Here is a 15,450-nt window from a genome sequence, read left to right as displayed (position 1 = left end):
AATCAATTTTTCCTTCCGATTTCCTATTTTGCCCATAAGGAACATGCATACCAATAAATAATCGTGGGGAAATTAAAGAGATTTTTCACGTTGTAGTAATATTTACCTATAAAAGTTGTTACCATGTAAACAGAGCTGTGTCTGGAATGAAATTATAGGGTGGGGGGAACCTCCATCTAAGGCTACAACATTGCAAAAGCCAACTGAAGAAGTTTGAGTGACAAGAACATAGGTGAACACCAAAAGAATTTTATTAGGCTTGGAAAATTGGGTTATTCTCTCTCTTTACAGCTGCTTTGAGACCATCAGTGATCATCTGTGAATCTTGTTTCATCCGAGGTGGGCTTCTGTGACAGTTTTCAACACATCTCACTCTAAAAAAAAGGACCATGCACTTGCTTATTTTGGTCATTTCTCTAAATGAATCCAAAATGTCAGTCCAAAGTGCATTAAGCTCCAACAAAGCTTTCTACAGATGAAAAGGAAATCCTCTCACTTGTAGATCTACAGACACGATACAAGTCCAGGTTATGTACAGTGAGAAGCTTCCAGTTCCTTGTCCAAAGATGGGCATACAGATACCCTTGGAAAACCAGAGGAAATTTTCCTTCTCATTGCAGTTGCCTTTGGTGGTTTGCTGCTCCATTTTCCAGACTTTGTGTTTGAAGTAAGTTGATGGGAAACATACTCTTGGCCTAGTTTTAATGGGGACCCAGATGCAGTTAACTGTCCAAAGATTCCGTATACTCCACTGGAGGCCATCTTGAGTTGCTCAAGAGAAATGGTCGTGTAAGGATTCTTTCCTTCAGAAGTTGACAGGGCTCATTTTCTCCAGTACTGGATAAGAAAGGAAAAGGGGAAATATGTCAAATGCATGGATGTTGAAGACAGTTTTACTTGTTTTTCTCAGCAGGGAGAAACACGTTAGCTTGGGCAGGTCCTGAAGAACTTACGAGCTATCTGCCACCCAGACATTTTGGATTCTAATTCCTGACCATTGGCTGTGCTGGCTGGGGTTGACAGAAGTTGAAGTCCAAAACATATAGAAGGCACCAGGTTTGGGGATTCTATATTACAGACTAGCTAAATGGTTTCAAATCTATCATTCATAATTTTGAGGGCTACATCATCATCATTGCATTTTTAAAACCTCTGGCTGCTAATTTTTGTGTCTGATCCCAGCTTCGGCAGCTGATTGATGCAACTTAGGGCCAAGGTATATGCAATGCGTGCCCTGTGGCTTGCTCTTGCATGGCCGCTACAGCCACCCCAATCCGGACCTCTCCTGCCTTCCTGGCCCACCAGCCCCTGTGCTGGCCATTTAATCTTTTTTAAAAAGTCAACTATGCAAGGACACCAGTTGTGTAACCCTAAGAAATAATAAATTAACCACGACATAGATGCCTTCAAATGTTAATGTCACTGTTCATAAATTACCTGGTTATAATCCTCACATGTACTCTTCAAGGTAAGACAGTACTTTATCTCCCCTAATACTGATGGGGGGTCGGGGAGAGACTGCGATTGAGAGTAGTTTAACTAAGACCACCTAGAGAGTTCATCGCACAGGTGAGAATCAAACTGAGCACCTTCTTGAGTTCTACTCCATCTCTTAGCAACTGTGCTACATCAGATTTCTGGGAGAAGTCAGAAAATACATTTTGGTTGGGTTCCACTTATCCCCATGTCAAATCTAGATTCAGCTTCTGCTATTTTATTTCATTTATTTTATATTTAACATTTCTGCCCCAACTTTACCTGAGACAGGTCTCAAGATGACGCACAAACCAATAACAGCACATCAAATTACAATATAAAAATCCAATTTAAAAACCCATCAGCTCTTAAAGTACTGGGAAAAGAAAAAGGGTTCGTCCTGGCCCCAAAACGGATAAAGCACTGGCACCAGGTACACCTCTCTGGGGATCGGATGCCGAAGTTCAGGTGTTACCACAACAAATGCCCTTCCCCAGGTGGTCACTCTTCTACTTTCTGCCTTGTGAGTTGATTATTGCAACAATAGTTCCTACTGACAGCAATGGGCATTAACAGAGTGCCTAAGGCAATGGGGTCCACATGGATGGGAAGTCGTAACACTGAGCATCTACACAGCAGAGTTCATAGAAATCACAAGTGCCAAGTCTCAGGTGCACATGGCAACCTTGGCCTGGCTGAGGTTGCAAGCTGGCCTTCAAAGCCTCCTTAGAGCATCACAGACTGTCTCCCTAAGAGCCACTCCCTCGCTGGTTCCCTGAATTTCTGCTAAGCACCCTCCCTGTCTGAAAGGGCTGAAACTCTTCCCCTAAGATCTAAGTTTCTGGGTGGGAACAGCTTTTAATATAGAACAGGCTAGGATTTGGGGCATTCTGGCCCCATACTAAGAGGCAGCCCCCAAGAGCTCCTCTGAGCGTGAATATGGCCCTTGGGCTGAGGGAGACTCCAGACTGAAGTCATCTTGATGCGATCAGAAGATTCCTGCTAAAATTATCCCAATGTAATCCTTAGAATTCTGAAAAAGTGAGTCAGTCGAGTTAGCACCAAAGGCCACACGCTGCTGCATGAGCAGAAGAGGCAAGAGTCACGTTCCTGATTTGTGGGTCAACTTCTAGAGACAAATCAATGCGACTTCAGCTTCTCCCCGACGCACAGCCGAGACTACCGAAATCCGTTGGCAGGGCTTTTAATTTGGATTGTGTTGCAATTCTACAGTATAAAACTGGATTGAACAAACAATTCAGACACATTTCTCATTTACGGCTCCACTTCACCTAAGAATCCCCCAAAAGCAATAGACTCGGAGCTTGTGTTATATATTGCATCTGGTGGTCAATCCATAGCTTTGGCGTTGTTCATTTGGGAGACTGCCTTTCCCTGCAAGGAACCAGAAGCAATACTAAAATGTAGAGGGTGGAGCAAGCCAACTGGACACTGACATGGTTAATACTGGATTTTCAACTTTTTCCCATGTGAGAGTCATTGAATAATTGTAGCATATACTGTCGCTTGTACAGATTGCTCGTAGGAACACACTCGTGCTGCAAGCCAGCTTCAATGGTGCCTTGGAGAAAGAGGAGTCCACCAGCATGCCTTTTGGAGAGGTCCACCTTGTGCTCTGATCCCCACCCTGATCAACCACAATTGGGTCAGTGACACCACCCCAAGATAGTAATAATGCCAGTCCCATATAAACAATAATATGCAGGAGAATCTGAGAAGAATCATGAGTGTTTTGAAAACAACAAACTGACCTGAGCTCTTCTCAATAAGGAGGTTCTGGTCCAAATGCAAGAGCTGCATAAAGCAGCCCCTCCCCAGCTGCTGCCCCTCAGGTGTGCTGGACTTCAACTCCCATCATACCCAGCCAGCATGACTATTGGGATGGCACTGGGTTAAGGACAGCTGACACAAACCAACAGGGTGAGCCACAAACTGTGTGACAGGGCACATAGGCGCACAAGGCAGAAAGTGGGCCCAAGAGAATAATACAACTGGCCCAGATCCTCATGGAACTGGGAAGGAGATGACCCCCCGCCATGTCCTATTCCTCCTGACCATAGCAGTCCCCCTCGTCTCCTTGACAAAGCGAAATGGAGGACCAGGAACCACCTCAACAACTGGTGGAGGTCCACTCACAGAAGATCCCTCTGCTCAGGGAACCTTCTACCTTCTATTAATTTACTGAATTTATATCATGACATGTTCCCTGCAAGGCACTCCAGGCAGCTTTCATAATCCTCCTCCCCCTCCCCCCATATTATGCTTATAACGATCCTATGAGTTAGGATAAGGTGAGTGCAAGCTGTTCTTCTGTTCCTGCCCACACCCCCTTCCTTCAACTACTAACTTTCCTGTGTTTTCCCAACATTTGGGTGGTTCCTCAGATGCCCCTGCTCCCTATCCCACAACCACAGGCTGGTGGTATCCCAGCTCTTGCAGAGTAGCACCCCTCCTCTAGTTCAGCAACGTGAAATGCCTCTCCTATGGCTGTACAAGTTCAGGCCATAGGCTCCGGTTAGACTCTGCGATGAGAATTGGGTTGGGGGGTTCTACTATGGAGCAGCTCTCATCTTGAGCGAGGGCCGGGTTTCTTAAGAGATCAGCACCATGGAAAGCTCCGAGTCGTGCTGAGGCTGGAAGCTAGGCAAGAAAGACCAGAGCAAGGGGGGGACATGGCTACTGGCCTTGAGGCTGTTGAATTCTCCCTCTGACTCTACAGAGACTTTGACCCTTAAAGGGGCCTGATTTATTTTAGTAGCAACATAGTTATGGCATGGTAGTCACTCATTGCCTGAGTTCTCAGAGTGGGGGTGGTAACAGGCCCCCCTTGTGGCTTCCTCTAGAGTAGGGATGTGCAACCATTTTAGACTCATGGGCAGATCTGAGAATCTGAGCAACTGCTGTGGGCACCACCGCAAAATGGCTCCCACAGAAGATCTGGCTAGTCAACAGGGAGCCTTGCTCTTCAAAGAGGTTTCAAATTGAACGGTTCTTTCTCTGCTCCATGAAAACTTTCTCAGCCTTCTCCCTCAGCTTTAGCAATTCAAAGCACGTTCCTTCTAAGCACAGAAACTGACCCAGAACACCAATCTTAAACTCCTTTTTTTGGTTAAAAGCTACATTATCCTACTGACATGTCAAGGGTTGGTGCGCTGTTTGTAATGCAGCACTAAAAAGCCACCTGGAAAAGCGACCAAGAGCTTTCTGCTCCTGTTGAAGCTTCCTAGTTAATTAAACTCGATATCCATCAGTAATAATAATATATATTTACTTTTGCAAAAATGTGCTCGTAAACTGTGGTGAGAAAACAAGCCATGGCTGTTGGGTTTCACCAGCTGAGATAAGAGGTTTTAATAATGTCACCTGTTATACAAATCACCGTATTTCACCAGCTTCGGGCATCACTTTGCACATGAATTAGAGCAGCAATCATTTTGGCCCCTAATTAAAAGACGGCTTGAAGAAAACTGGGGCTTTGTGGGAACAGACACAGTCTGGAGAATGACACCGAAGGAAATGAACAAAAGCGTTGACTTTTGTCATGCCCGTGGGCTACCAAGCCACTACCTGAAATGGTCAAGTGATGCAAAGAGGGGGTCCTTGTACAAAATCCAACTCTGCATCACTCTGAGGCCCAAAGGCAGGAAGGTGAGTCAAAACATGGTCCCCTGCATCCAGAAAAGAACCGGCAGGATGCGTAGCAAGTGGCAAAAGCAGAACTCTGGCCTTAACATGGATCTCATGTGCCCAAGAATCCATTTTTGTACATCGGCCAAGGAAGGATAATTTCAGGAAGGAACTTATTGGCATTGTGACTGCAAGCAAGCTAGATTTCTGTAGCTTGTCAAGGGGCTACAGAGGCCATAGGGCTTTGGACCAGCCTTTTATCATCAGCAGATTCTCGAGCCATTTTTTCAGTCAAGTGTAGGGATGGGCAACACCGGAGAACACAATTCACTCGTGCTTGGTAGACTTCAGGGCACCTCACTGATTCAAAAGTGGGCTCCTCTTCGTTTTTGAGTTTTGCCTCTTCCACTTGTAAAGAGGACCAAGTTATATTTGTGCATGTGTGTGTGTTTTACAGGCATATTGTGTAAAAGATGGCAATTTATGTACACCATCACCACCGTTTACACAATTTGCAGCTGTATTTACATACATTGCAGCTGTATTTACACAAATTACGGCTGTATTTTTCAGAAACCTCAGCTATATTTTGCACCTATTTGTCTGCCTTCAAAAACCAACACACCGATTGCAGTCTGCTTTAAACAATGGCATCCCGGCTCAGCTCATAAGAGAGCAAAATCAGCACCAGATCTGGAAAGATGGGACCAAATCAGGATGACTGAGTTGGGTCAATCTGTTGGACTTTGGCCTCCAAAGTCAATTTCTCACACATCCCTATTGTCCAGTGCCTGGTTTGGGGGTAGGAATTCAACAGCAGCAACACCACCTTGGAAAATTTCTTGTGATAAATGCTGGCATACAACTGGACTTGTGTTCACTGGTTTTAAAAGGCTCTTGGGAAACTCAGGGAGCTCCAACAGCACTCCCTACTTCCAGGCCTTGCTGGGAAGGAAAACAACGAGAAGGCTGATGGTTTCATTAACTGGGAGATATCTCGGAATGTTTGCTACTGCTGGGTGGACACTGGCCACAAAGAACTTCTGGCTGGGTCTGTTGAGGGTTCTCCACCATCCTTACCTGAGCAAATTTGTGGATCTGTTCAACCATGGCAGCAAAGAGGGCATGGACGCTTTCATCTATCAGGCTCTGCATGTAGTGCACGGCCTCTTCGTCAGAAAGGTCCAGGCGGAATTTATCTTGTACCTGGGAAGAAACGGAGAAGCACAGGAGTATCTGGACAGCCATCCGAGAGGGATGGTTCAACATGGGGACCTGAGGCCCTCTGGCCCCTTCCATCTCTGCTTTTCTATGATTCCATGATCTCCTCGTGGATGCACATGTGACCCATCCTGACAAATAGCAGGCCAGATGGACTACAGAAGAGGCTCGTGTGAAACTGTAAGAAGCATTGTTTTGCATGAAGCTCTAATCTTTTTGGTACATTTTGGGACTTGCCCTGTGGTTCATGCGATAAATCCTGCTCTTTGGCCCCAGATGCATATATTTGAAAGATGTGCCAGACATATGCATATATGGGGAAAAAATAAGGACAAACATGCCTCGGTCCAAAGTGCATCCACTGAGAAAATGCAACTGAGACATACATTTGGGAAAAAATCACAAACATGCTCAGGCGTTTTCAGGGGGAACACCAATACTTACAATCTGATATGGACATGAGTTGGAACAAGGCCTGGAGGGGAACTCAGAGAACTTCGATGCATACTAGATATGGTAGGTGTCCTTGCTGAAGTTATTACTCTTTTTAATTTGTAAAACCAAAGGTTGCTTACTGAACGGATAAGTTGGAAGACAACATCTGTCCACATCAGTGTCTGACACTGTTTGATTAATTTTTTACTGTGTAAACAACAGATGTTCTAAATTGTGGATATGTGCGTTTGTTTCAGGAGGTGTATACAGGAGGCGATGCGAACCAACAACTATCTGGTGTATTGCAGACAGAGAACCAGACGTCTCTACCTGGCTGTCTAGGTTCAGGTAGGAACTAAATGGATTAGCTAAATTCCCATAAACCTACCCAGGATGATGGGAAAGCTTGTGCGAGCAATTGCCCAGATCATATACTGGCTGAGTGAGGAAGCCTTGGTGCCTTCAACTCTTAGTGTCCCTCCCTGTGAGCACTACAGTCCCCTGAAGTTTCCAGCTCAGGATGGGACCTGAACAAAGCTAGGAGGAATGAACCAGAGTAAATATCATTAGCTCGTTCTTTGGCTTCAGTCTGTGGTGGGGAATAAGGTGTTAAGCTGAAGGCTTTCCCTGAGGTCAATCAAGCAGAAAATGCACTAGGACCACTTGCTATGGAGAAGAAAGTGCCTTTCACAGTGGGGTTGCTTAGTATCGAGAAGAAAGTCTTTTTGGAAAAGCCTGGCACGATGAGCGGAAGGGACGTGGCAGCAGCGTGGAGATGACAACAGGCGTTCCGCCAAAGCCATCTCTGTACGGCAGGCAGGAATTAGATTAACCGGGGGATTATATTTTTCATCCGTGAATTAGTTAGCTGGAGAGGATGCGACACGCATTGCATGGCTTCTGTTGAGCCGGGCGGCTGAAATGCAGAGCCACTGAGCACCACGCTGGGCTGAAACGGTGCATCCTAAAACTAAAAGGAGCAGGATGAGACAACATCCAAGCCCCCATGTGCTGCGCTCTGGGGATGCTGCGACCGCATCACAGAAGGGGAAACAAACTACCAGCCCAGTCCCTTTTTCAAGCTTCCTGATTCTGCAGCGGGTGAAACAGCATGGCACTTCTTGGCCAGCGCCAGCACACAAAAGAGGCCAGGGAAGGTCTTCGCTGCAGCAGGCGCTGGGTTTTCAAGCTATCACAGAGCTGCTGGGAGGGAAGGGCTATGTAGTTCAACTTTCTGAGGAGTGACAGGGCTATTCCCCCCACAGCCCCAGTGCGATGCCCGACACAGTCCGGGTCAGTCTACCAAAAGCCTCAACGGGGTGTCTTTGCAAGGGACGAACAATGGAAACAGACCCCAAAAGGGATTCTAGTGGTGCCTAAGGTAGAAGAACAGAAGCTGGGAAAGGGAAAATTCAGCCCACTCAACGCCTGCAGAGCTTTTCTCCTGAAATGGATCCTTTCGAGCAGCCAAACTGGCACCCTTCAGGTGCTTTGGACCGCAGCCTCCATCATCCCCACTGGCTGGCTGGGGCTGATGTGATTGTCATCTGGAGAATCCTGGGTTGGGGTAACCTGATTGAGAGTGAATCTCAGCTCCTGCCTCTGTCCAGCAATGAGGCCGAAAACTCTGCAGAGCACATTGTTTTAATTGTGGTGAAGAACGGATGAAGGATCTTCCTTCCCTCAGAGCTGTTCTTGAACAGGAATGTCCAAGCAAAGGTTCAATGTGCTGGTTTTATATGGCGAGGGATGAATTCCATCACGGGAGCCGCCTCCTGCAGCTGGAAGTGTGACAGGTTAGCCTCCCTGGTGAGAACTGGGCCTTGCTCTTGTGAGCTAAAAAGGAGGACGGTATAAGCAGCAGCTCAACCCCTCTCCTCGTGTGCGCCACTCTCCAACTTCGCAAACACCTCCTCGCATTCACAAAGATGAGAGGTGAATGGAGAATGGGAGGCCGGCCACTTATGCATGTCAACTTTCCAGTGATGCACTGGGCACCTTCACATCCTTCAGGACCGTTGTGAAGGTGCCCACACAACGGGCACCTTCACTTCAGGACCGTTCATGTTCTTTGGACAACTGGTACGGAAGAGCATGAACCGGGATGGAGAACACAGACTGTGGGCCTGTTACAGCCTTCCTCACCTGGCAGATTCTCCCGCTCCTGTCAACCAGAGAGGGAAAAGCCCTGTTTGGCATGGAGAGAAGCTCTTTTTCTCAGTGGAAGGCAGCACTTTTCCCTTTGCAGCAGAGAGGGCAGCCAGGAAAGGCAACTACTATGGAGCGATGCAGGCCAGCTTCCTTCTGAATCCCACCTCCTTACCTCTGAGCAGGGGCTCTGCCCACATCCTTCTGCGTATATAAGCATAGGTGCATTGCCTCGGATGCTATTTGGAAACACTATTTACTGATTCAGCTTAGAGAGGCGTGCCCTGTTGCTGTTTAAGCAGCAAAGCAGCTGATGCTTTCATCGTGACCAAATGTGCTTCCAGGGCAGGGGTTCAGACTTGTCTGCCCAGGAACGTGGTTCCTCAAGAATGTCTCCAAAATTGAATCTGGCCTTCTGACCCAAACACCTTCCGCATCTCTAATGTAAGCCCTTCTGGCAGTCAAAATATCTGCAAACGATGGTTTGTTTTGAACTCCATTCTTGGCTTGTCTCCATGGCAGAAGGCTACCAGGAAAGGGGCTTCTTTTCTGGGGGCACCTTGATTCTGGGCAGCTCAAGGGAAGACCGTCTGGGACCTCCTCTGTTGTCCTTTTGGCACCAGTCAAGCTGTGGCTAGGAAGCTCCCTGGGTGAAGACCCAGCAGGGTTTGGACCTGATGGGCTTCTTGGCCCCTTCCAACTCTACTATTCTAAGATTCCTTGGCCTCAGCCAGGATGCCTCCTCAGTCTCACTGTCCTATCTGTCAGGTGGGAGAGAAAAATATTAATGCATGTCACAAGGTTGCTTTGTGGATTACACTTAGATAATCCGTGTGAAGGACTTTGGATGCATAGAATCTGGTACATACACACTACATCCCGAAGTATTGGTTTTGTAATTCCATTTGATCCATTTTGTCTTGGCTGGGTTTGAGTCTATGTTGCTCCAATCGTGCTTTTTCCATTTTTTTGTGCACATTTTTAATTTGTATGGTTGTGTTTCAGAACAGTACACTGCCCTGGCAGAGGAATAAATCCTCAAAAACAAATAAATACAATTTGAGGATGCCCTCCTTGGAGAGACAATGTATAACCCTCTTCCTGAAGTATTTTGAAGGTGGGAACATTTTTCTTTCCCCCAAGGAGCACTGAATGATTGCTTTTAAATTGCCCAGTGTACTTAGAACTTTTTATTTTTATATACTGCTTCAGTTGTTTTCATGGAACACAGTATAAGGTCATTTTAAAATAAAGAGGTAAGTCAGAATTCCCCGCTCTTGCTGATAGCATGCTCACATCCTCTGTTCCTTCTGAGAAATGTGTCCAGAATGGAGGAAGCTGTGGCAAAGTGAAAATTCCTCTCTTTCTGGGGTGGGGGTCACTGAAGAACCAAGATTAATGAGCACAGTCACATTTACAAAGAAACCCAGATCATAGAAGAGATCTCAGAAGGAATACGCCAAGGGAAGTGGGGAATCAAAGCTAATTTTGTCTGGAGTCTTTATGCATTTGTAAAACCATTTTAGCTGAAACAAGGAATATTATAGCAAGTGGACAATGCTTCCAGCTCTAGTATTTGCACTTTTTTTGCATTCCTATTAAAAACAGCTCCTGTTTGTATAATCGTTAAAATTATTAATGTCTCCCTAGCAAACTGTATCTTAGGGGCAGAAGATGGGAAAGAAATTGAGATATAATTTCTGCATCGCTTCTACAGGGGCCATTACAATTATCTTTCCTACAGCATCTAATTAAATATGGATTTTAGACCATTCATAAGTCATGAAACCAAAGTGGAGGAGTGGGGATGGAAAAAGCAGTGCAAGATGGCAAGTTATTGTTTCAATATTGGTCCAAGAACTCATAAATGAGAATTCTGTGTCTCCTTTTGGACAAATTTCCATTTCCAGGGGGGAAATGCAAGCTTTTTAATAATATTCTTCCATTTTAAGGGTTTATTCTAACAATTCTCTAATTTAAACATGACCTAATTTAAAATTTAGAAAATGAAATAGAAACCATGTACTCAGGCTAGGATTCCCCAAAGGTTAGATGCCAGGGCATGGTTTATTTTAGGATGCAAAGCCTGACAAAAAGCCAGGATACACATTTTTTTGTGATCAGCTCCCAGAAAAAGAAGGAAACAACCTTATAGCTGTTGAATAACTTGTCATTTCGTATCAGTGGAAGATACTGTTCACGTACTCCTAAATGCTCTATTTACAATGATCTTAGAATGATATATATTCACCCATGGTTAAAATCGTCGAAGGAAAGGGCATTTTGGAAAAGGTTTGTTTCTTGTAGAGTAATGCTGACAAAGATGTAACTTTTAGCACATCTCTGTTTCTTGTCAGTGCTTTACAGATGCGCACCATAAAATTCAAACAGTGTAAGATGTATTTGACTTTTGAGGGTTTATTAAGAGAGCTGTAACCGTGTATACTGAGATACAATAAGTTTGACTTGATGCTGAATAGTTGAGGCACCGTCGTTATTTGTTTTTCGGCGCCAGGTGAAGACCTTTTTATTCAAACGTTATTTTAATTGTTAATATTATTTATTTATTTATTCTTTGGCCAGGGTGACTTAATTTATACTCTTAAATTATATTGTTTTATATGATGTCATTTATTTATGTTTGTGAGCTGCCCCAAGGCTTCGGCAAATGGGGCAGCATAGAAGTTTCCTAAAGAAATAAACAAACAAACAAACAAATAAAATCCTATGTATGTGTTGCTAGGAAAAAAAGCCCCGAAACATCTTGCCACAATGGGGCTTGCTAGGAATTGTGGGACCTCCCCCCCCCCACACACACTATTTTAACATGCATAGGAATGTACTTTTAATGCTGCCCACCAGAATCCCTTTCAGGGCCAACTGTGATTTCTAAGTTACATGGAAGAACCTCGCATTCTCTTGGCTAACCTGCTGTGACACAGTTTGCCTTCAATAACGCGGGGGTGTCCTGATTTCCTCCCCCACCACAGACATATTGGTGAGGCGGAGGCAGCGCAATGCTTCAAGAAGTCTCCATAATTAAGTGGGAACAGAGAGACGGACGTGTGGAAGGAGGCTGCTCCCAGGGCTCTGCGCATGCTCTGCAGCACCATGTGTTCAACCCAGACTTGGCTGTACCCACTGGAAATCCATGAGACTTAAGTGGGGTGTGATTAATTCAGGGTCCATTGGTTTTCCATGGATCTCTTTAAGAACGATCACACCTGGATCCACCCCAACATTCACAAGCGACTGTCTTGCACGGATCGGATGTTTATCCACCAAAATTCCCCAGCAGGCTTTTTGTGGGCTACAGAACTGACAGCGGTCAGTTGGTCCTCCCTGCAGAGACACCGCCCTGACTTTCCTCTGTCTCGGCATGGAGGAAGGGGCTCAGCACTGGCTGAACTGGGGCCTCCTTCTGACACTTCTCCTCTTCCTGATCATTGGTGGCAAGAGATGCATGGAAGACGATCGGACCAAGGTGACTCCTTCTAGTGCCAGCCAAGACCTCGGCCCAGGAGACAGCTTGCGGGCCCTTGCTGGTTCCTTTCTAGATCGCTGACTGAAAGGAGCACAATTAGCCACTGCCGGGCCTAACTGTAATAATGGAAGGAGCTGCTTCCTTTCATCTTTTTCCTTCCTCCAAGGAGACCATGCTTCCAGGAGATCCCCTGTTTATGCAGTAGCTAGGTCCAAATCCTCTTTGCCACATGATGTGGCTTCAGATTCTTTCCTGTATATACTGGCCATAACCAAGGAGAGGACCTGGAGGAGCATGAGGCAGCAGCTCTGGAGAAGCAAAGCAGCGTTGGCCTGGATGGGGAACCGCCTGGGAGTTCATTCTATGTTGCCTCACATTCAGATGGAATAAAGGCTGGGAAAAAGCATACACGGTGCTCATTTGCTCACTTGTTGGGCCTAAATCATGCATTCCAGAATGCAATAGAAGATGCCTTCTGGTCCAACACCATCCCAGCTACACTGAGAAAAAAGCTTGCGGGGTGAAAGGGTGACGTTTAGCGCAGAGCCTCTGCTGGAGAGATTCAAGTGCTGGAGTTGGGATGCAAATCACAGTGGAATCGCTCTCCTTAGGAACCACTGGACTCTTTCCCATGCTGAGCTCTGGCTAGTAAATGAGCCAAGTTGAGATCAATCCACAAATGCTCAGGCTTGCTGGCACATCCGTTGTGCAAAGTATCCAATTCTTCATGTATGATACACAAGGTATGGGATTCTTTGCAAAAATATGCAAAACACGTGATTTTGCAAAATATACAAATTGCAAAATTCTTTGCACAAACTACTCAAAGTCTGCAAGTCCAAATCTGTGGAGAAGCTTGCCCTGCTAGTGAATGGGATGGAACAATAGGCCGACTCAGTAAGAGATGGGTTCCCTTATGGGCGTCTATATGTCATCGGTCACCAGTAAGGAAGTGTTCACCTCAGAAGGATGCAATGTATCTCTCCCACAAGGTCCCTCCCTCCATCTCCATAGGACTGGGGCGATCCAGGTCATGGATCCACGCCAGGAGCAGGACTTGAGCTGGTCCTCCCCTGATGATTTGGATTAAAACTCCCATGATCCCAATCTGTTGGCTAGGATGATTGGGGCTCATGGGCTCCAAAGTCCAAAACATCTAGAGGGCATTGCCCACAACTTCTCTCTCTTGCGCACGCATTCGCCATCCGCCTAAACCTACAAATGGCGTACCTGACACTTGCGACACATTGACAGGAGATGCACAACAACTTCAAAAGTAGAAAAGAAAGTGGGTTTTCTCGGCTTTGTATGTGCTTAGAAAATACAGTAACCATGAAGAGAATTCTTTAACTGATACGCATCAAAGCTCCCCAGGTTGCATTCCATCAGTGTCAGACGATGGGAAAGATCACAGATAATGCTGCTTCCTTCTTGGTCAGAGAAAGATTTCAAGCACTTTTTTACTCCTAGCACACAATGAACCTTTGACCACATTGTCTCCCGTGTCCTTTGTCTCCATACAAATGCAGAACGGAGGTGGAATTACTGAAACTGCAAATCTTTCCGGTCTGCCCTTAAAATGCCGGGAAGGCTGCATACAGAAGAGCCGAAGCAAAGGAACCGGTCTGAAGCTTTTGCTTCAAGGGTGAGCTGCTGTACCCTTTACCTACACAGTCAGTCCCCAGGACACTGTTCATTACTTGGGTTGCTTAACCTTTAGACTAGAAGCCTGTGGGCAGGACTTGTTTTTCTTAAGTATTGAGAGGCACCTGACGGAACCTTCCCAGCCGTTGTACTCCTCAGGTGCTTTGGCCTGCATCTGCCATCAAGCTGACATTGCAACTGCACGGGGTGGCAGTGGCTGCCATCCAGCCTTCTTTCTGAGGGACGTTATACGCTACCGAACCGAACCAAGCCAAATGCTGACATCACCAGTAGCGCAGCAGCCTGATCCAGAGGCAGAACATGGACTCAGCTACCTCCGTGTTTCCAACACTGAAGGCAGTGCTCTGGGTTCTCAGGAGAGCCTTCTATTTGCCCTACCTGGGAAGATACACCGAACATGTCAGTTTGCATTTCAGACTCACTTAATTCTAAGAACCACAACGATGGCAGGAACAACACGGTGCTGATGTCAACTGCCTTGACGTATTTGGAAACGAGTGTGATTCTGTTGGTTGTTGTAGGGATGTGCCATCAAGTGGTCTTGGACTTGGGGCAACCCAATCCAAGAAAACCCTGCAGAATGTACTCTCCTGTAAATTCAAGGCTGTGGCTTCCTTGATGGAATCCAGCCATCTCCTATTTGGGAAATATGGTAGAAAAGGAGAGATGATTTTAGAAGTAAAGTAAATAATGGGCATTCTGTAACTGTGTATAGCCACCCAGCGAGAAGGAGAATTAGAAAAAAATAAGAAGCAACTCCTAGAAACAACCCTGGTGGAACTCGGCAGTTCTGTGCTGACCCCCAGCCCCCAAAACCTTCTGGATCCTGGCTGCCCATCTGCCAGCCAGGTTTTGGAAGCCCAGTATCTTGGGTTTGGGGTCATCCCTATCACCTCTCACCCCTCTTTGTAAATTGAGAAGCTGGGGGTCGACACTAGGACTTTTCTACACACGAAGTATAAGTTTCAAGCTATGGCTGCTCCACTTCTCCCTAGCAGCAGGCGAGAGAACGGCCTGGAAGAAATTGAGTAGCGTGATCTTGACACCGATGAAGCTAGTAGCAGAACAAAGGCAAGATACATTTAGGCGAGTCCAAGGGACTCTTCTCGCGGCTTCAGGCAGAAGGCTGCCCATGACGTATGGATTGAGCGAGGAAGGTCTGTGTTCCATTCCCAGCTTTACAATCTGAAGGCTAAATAATGGTTGTGTCAGTTCCTCAGGATAACCTGGCATCAGTTCATTAACTATCCCATCTTTAATTAACAAACATGGTATTTGATGATCACCAGAGAGAGCTGCCTCTTGCATACCAACCTGCCTAGTCAACTGAGGTCATGGGATGCCGTGCTCTTGGTGGGCCTACAGACTGACTG

At 46.1% G+C, this 15,450-nt stretch overlaps 1 protein-coding gene across 3 annotated transcripts in view; it reads right to left on the bottom strand.

Moving 5' to 3' along the window:
* Window positions 1-229: 229 nt before the first annotated feature.
* The window catches only part of PIK3C3 (phosphatidylinositol 3-kinase catalytic subunit type 3), a 101,895-nt gene continuing 86,674 nt past the window's right edge, over window positions 230-15,450 (bottom strand). Inside the window, exons 24-25 of one of the 3 annotated variants that reach the window (XM_044431221.1) lie at window positions 6,205-6,330; window positions 230-837 (exon numbers count right to left, since the gene is read on the bottom strand). In XM_044431221.1, coding sequence (XP_044287156.1) covers window positions 823-837; window positions 6,205-6,330 — 141 coding nt within the window. In that variant the 3' untranslated portion in view covers window positions 230-822. The other 2 variants (XM_044431227.1, XM_044431224.1) reach the window with 2 other exon arrangements.

Source organism: Varanus komodoensis, unplaced genomic scaffold (assembly GCF_004798865.1).
Source record: "Varanus komodoensis strain SLA01 unplaced genomic scaffold, ASM479886v1 scaffold22, whole genome shotgun sequence".
Taxonomy (NCBI): domain Eukaryota; kingdom Metazoa; phylum Chordata; class Lepidosauria; order Squamata; family Varanidae; genus Varanus; species Varanus komodoensis.
Note: the sequence above shows the minus strand (reverse complement) of the source record. Positions and strands in the feature narration are given on the sequence as shown.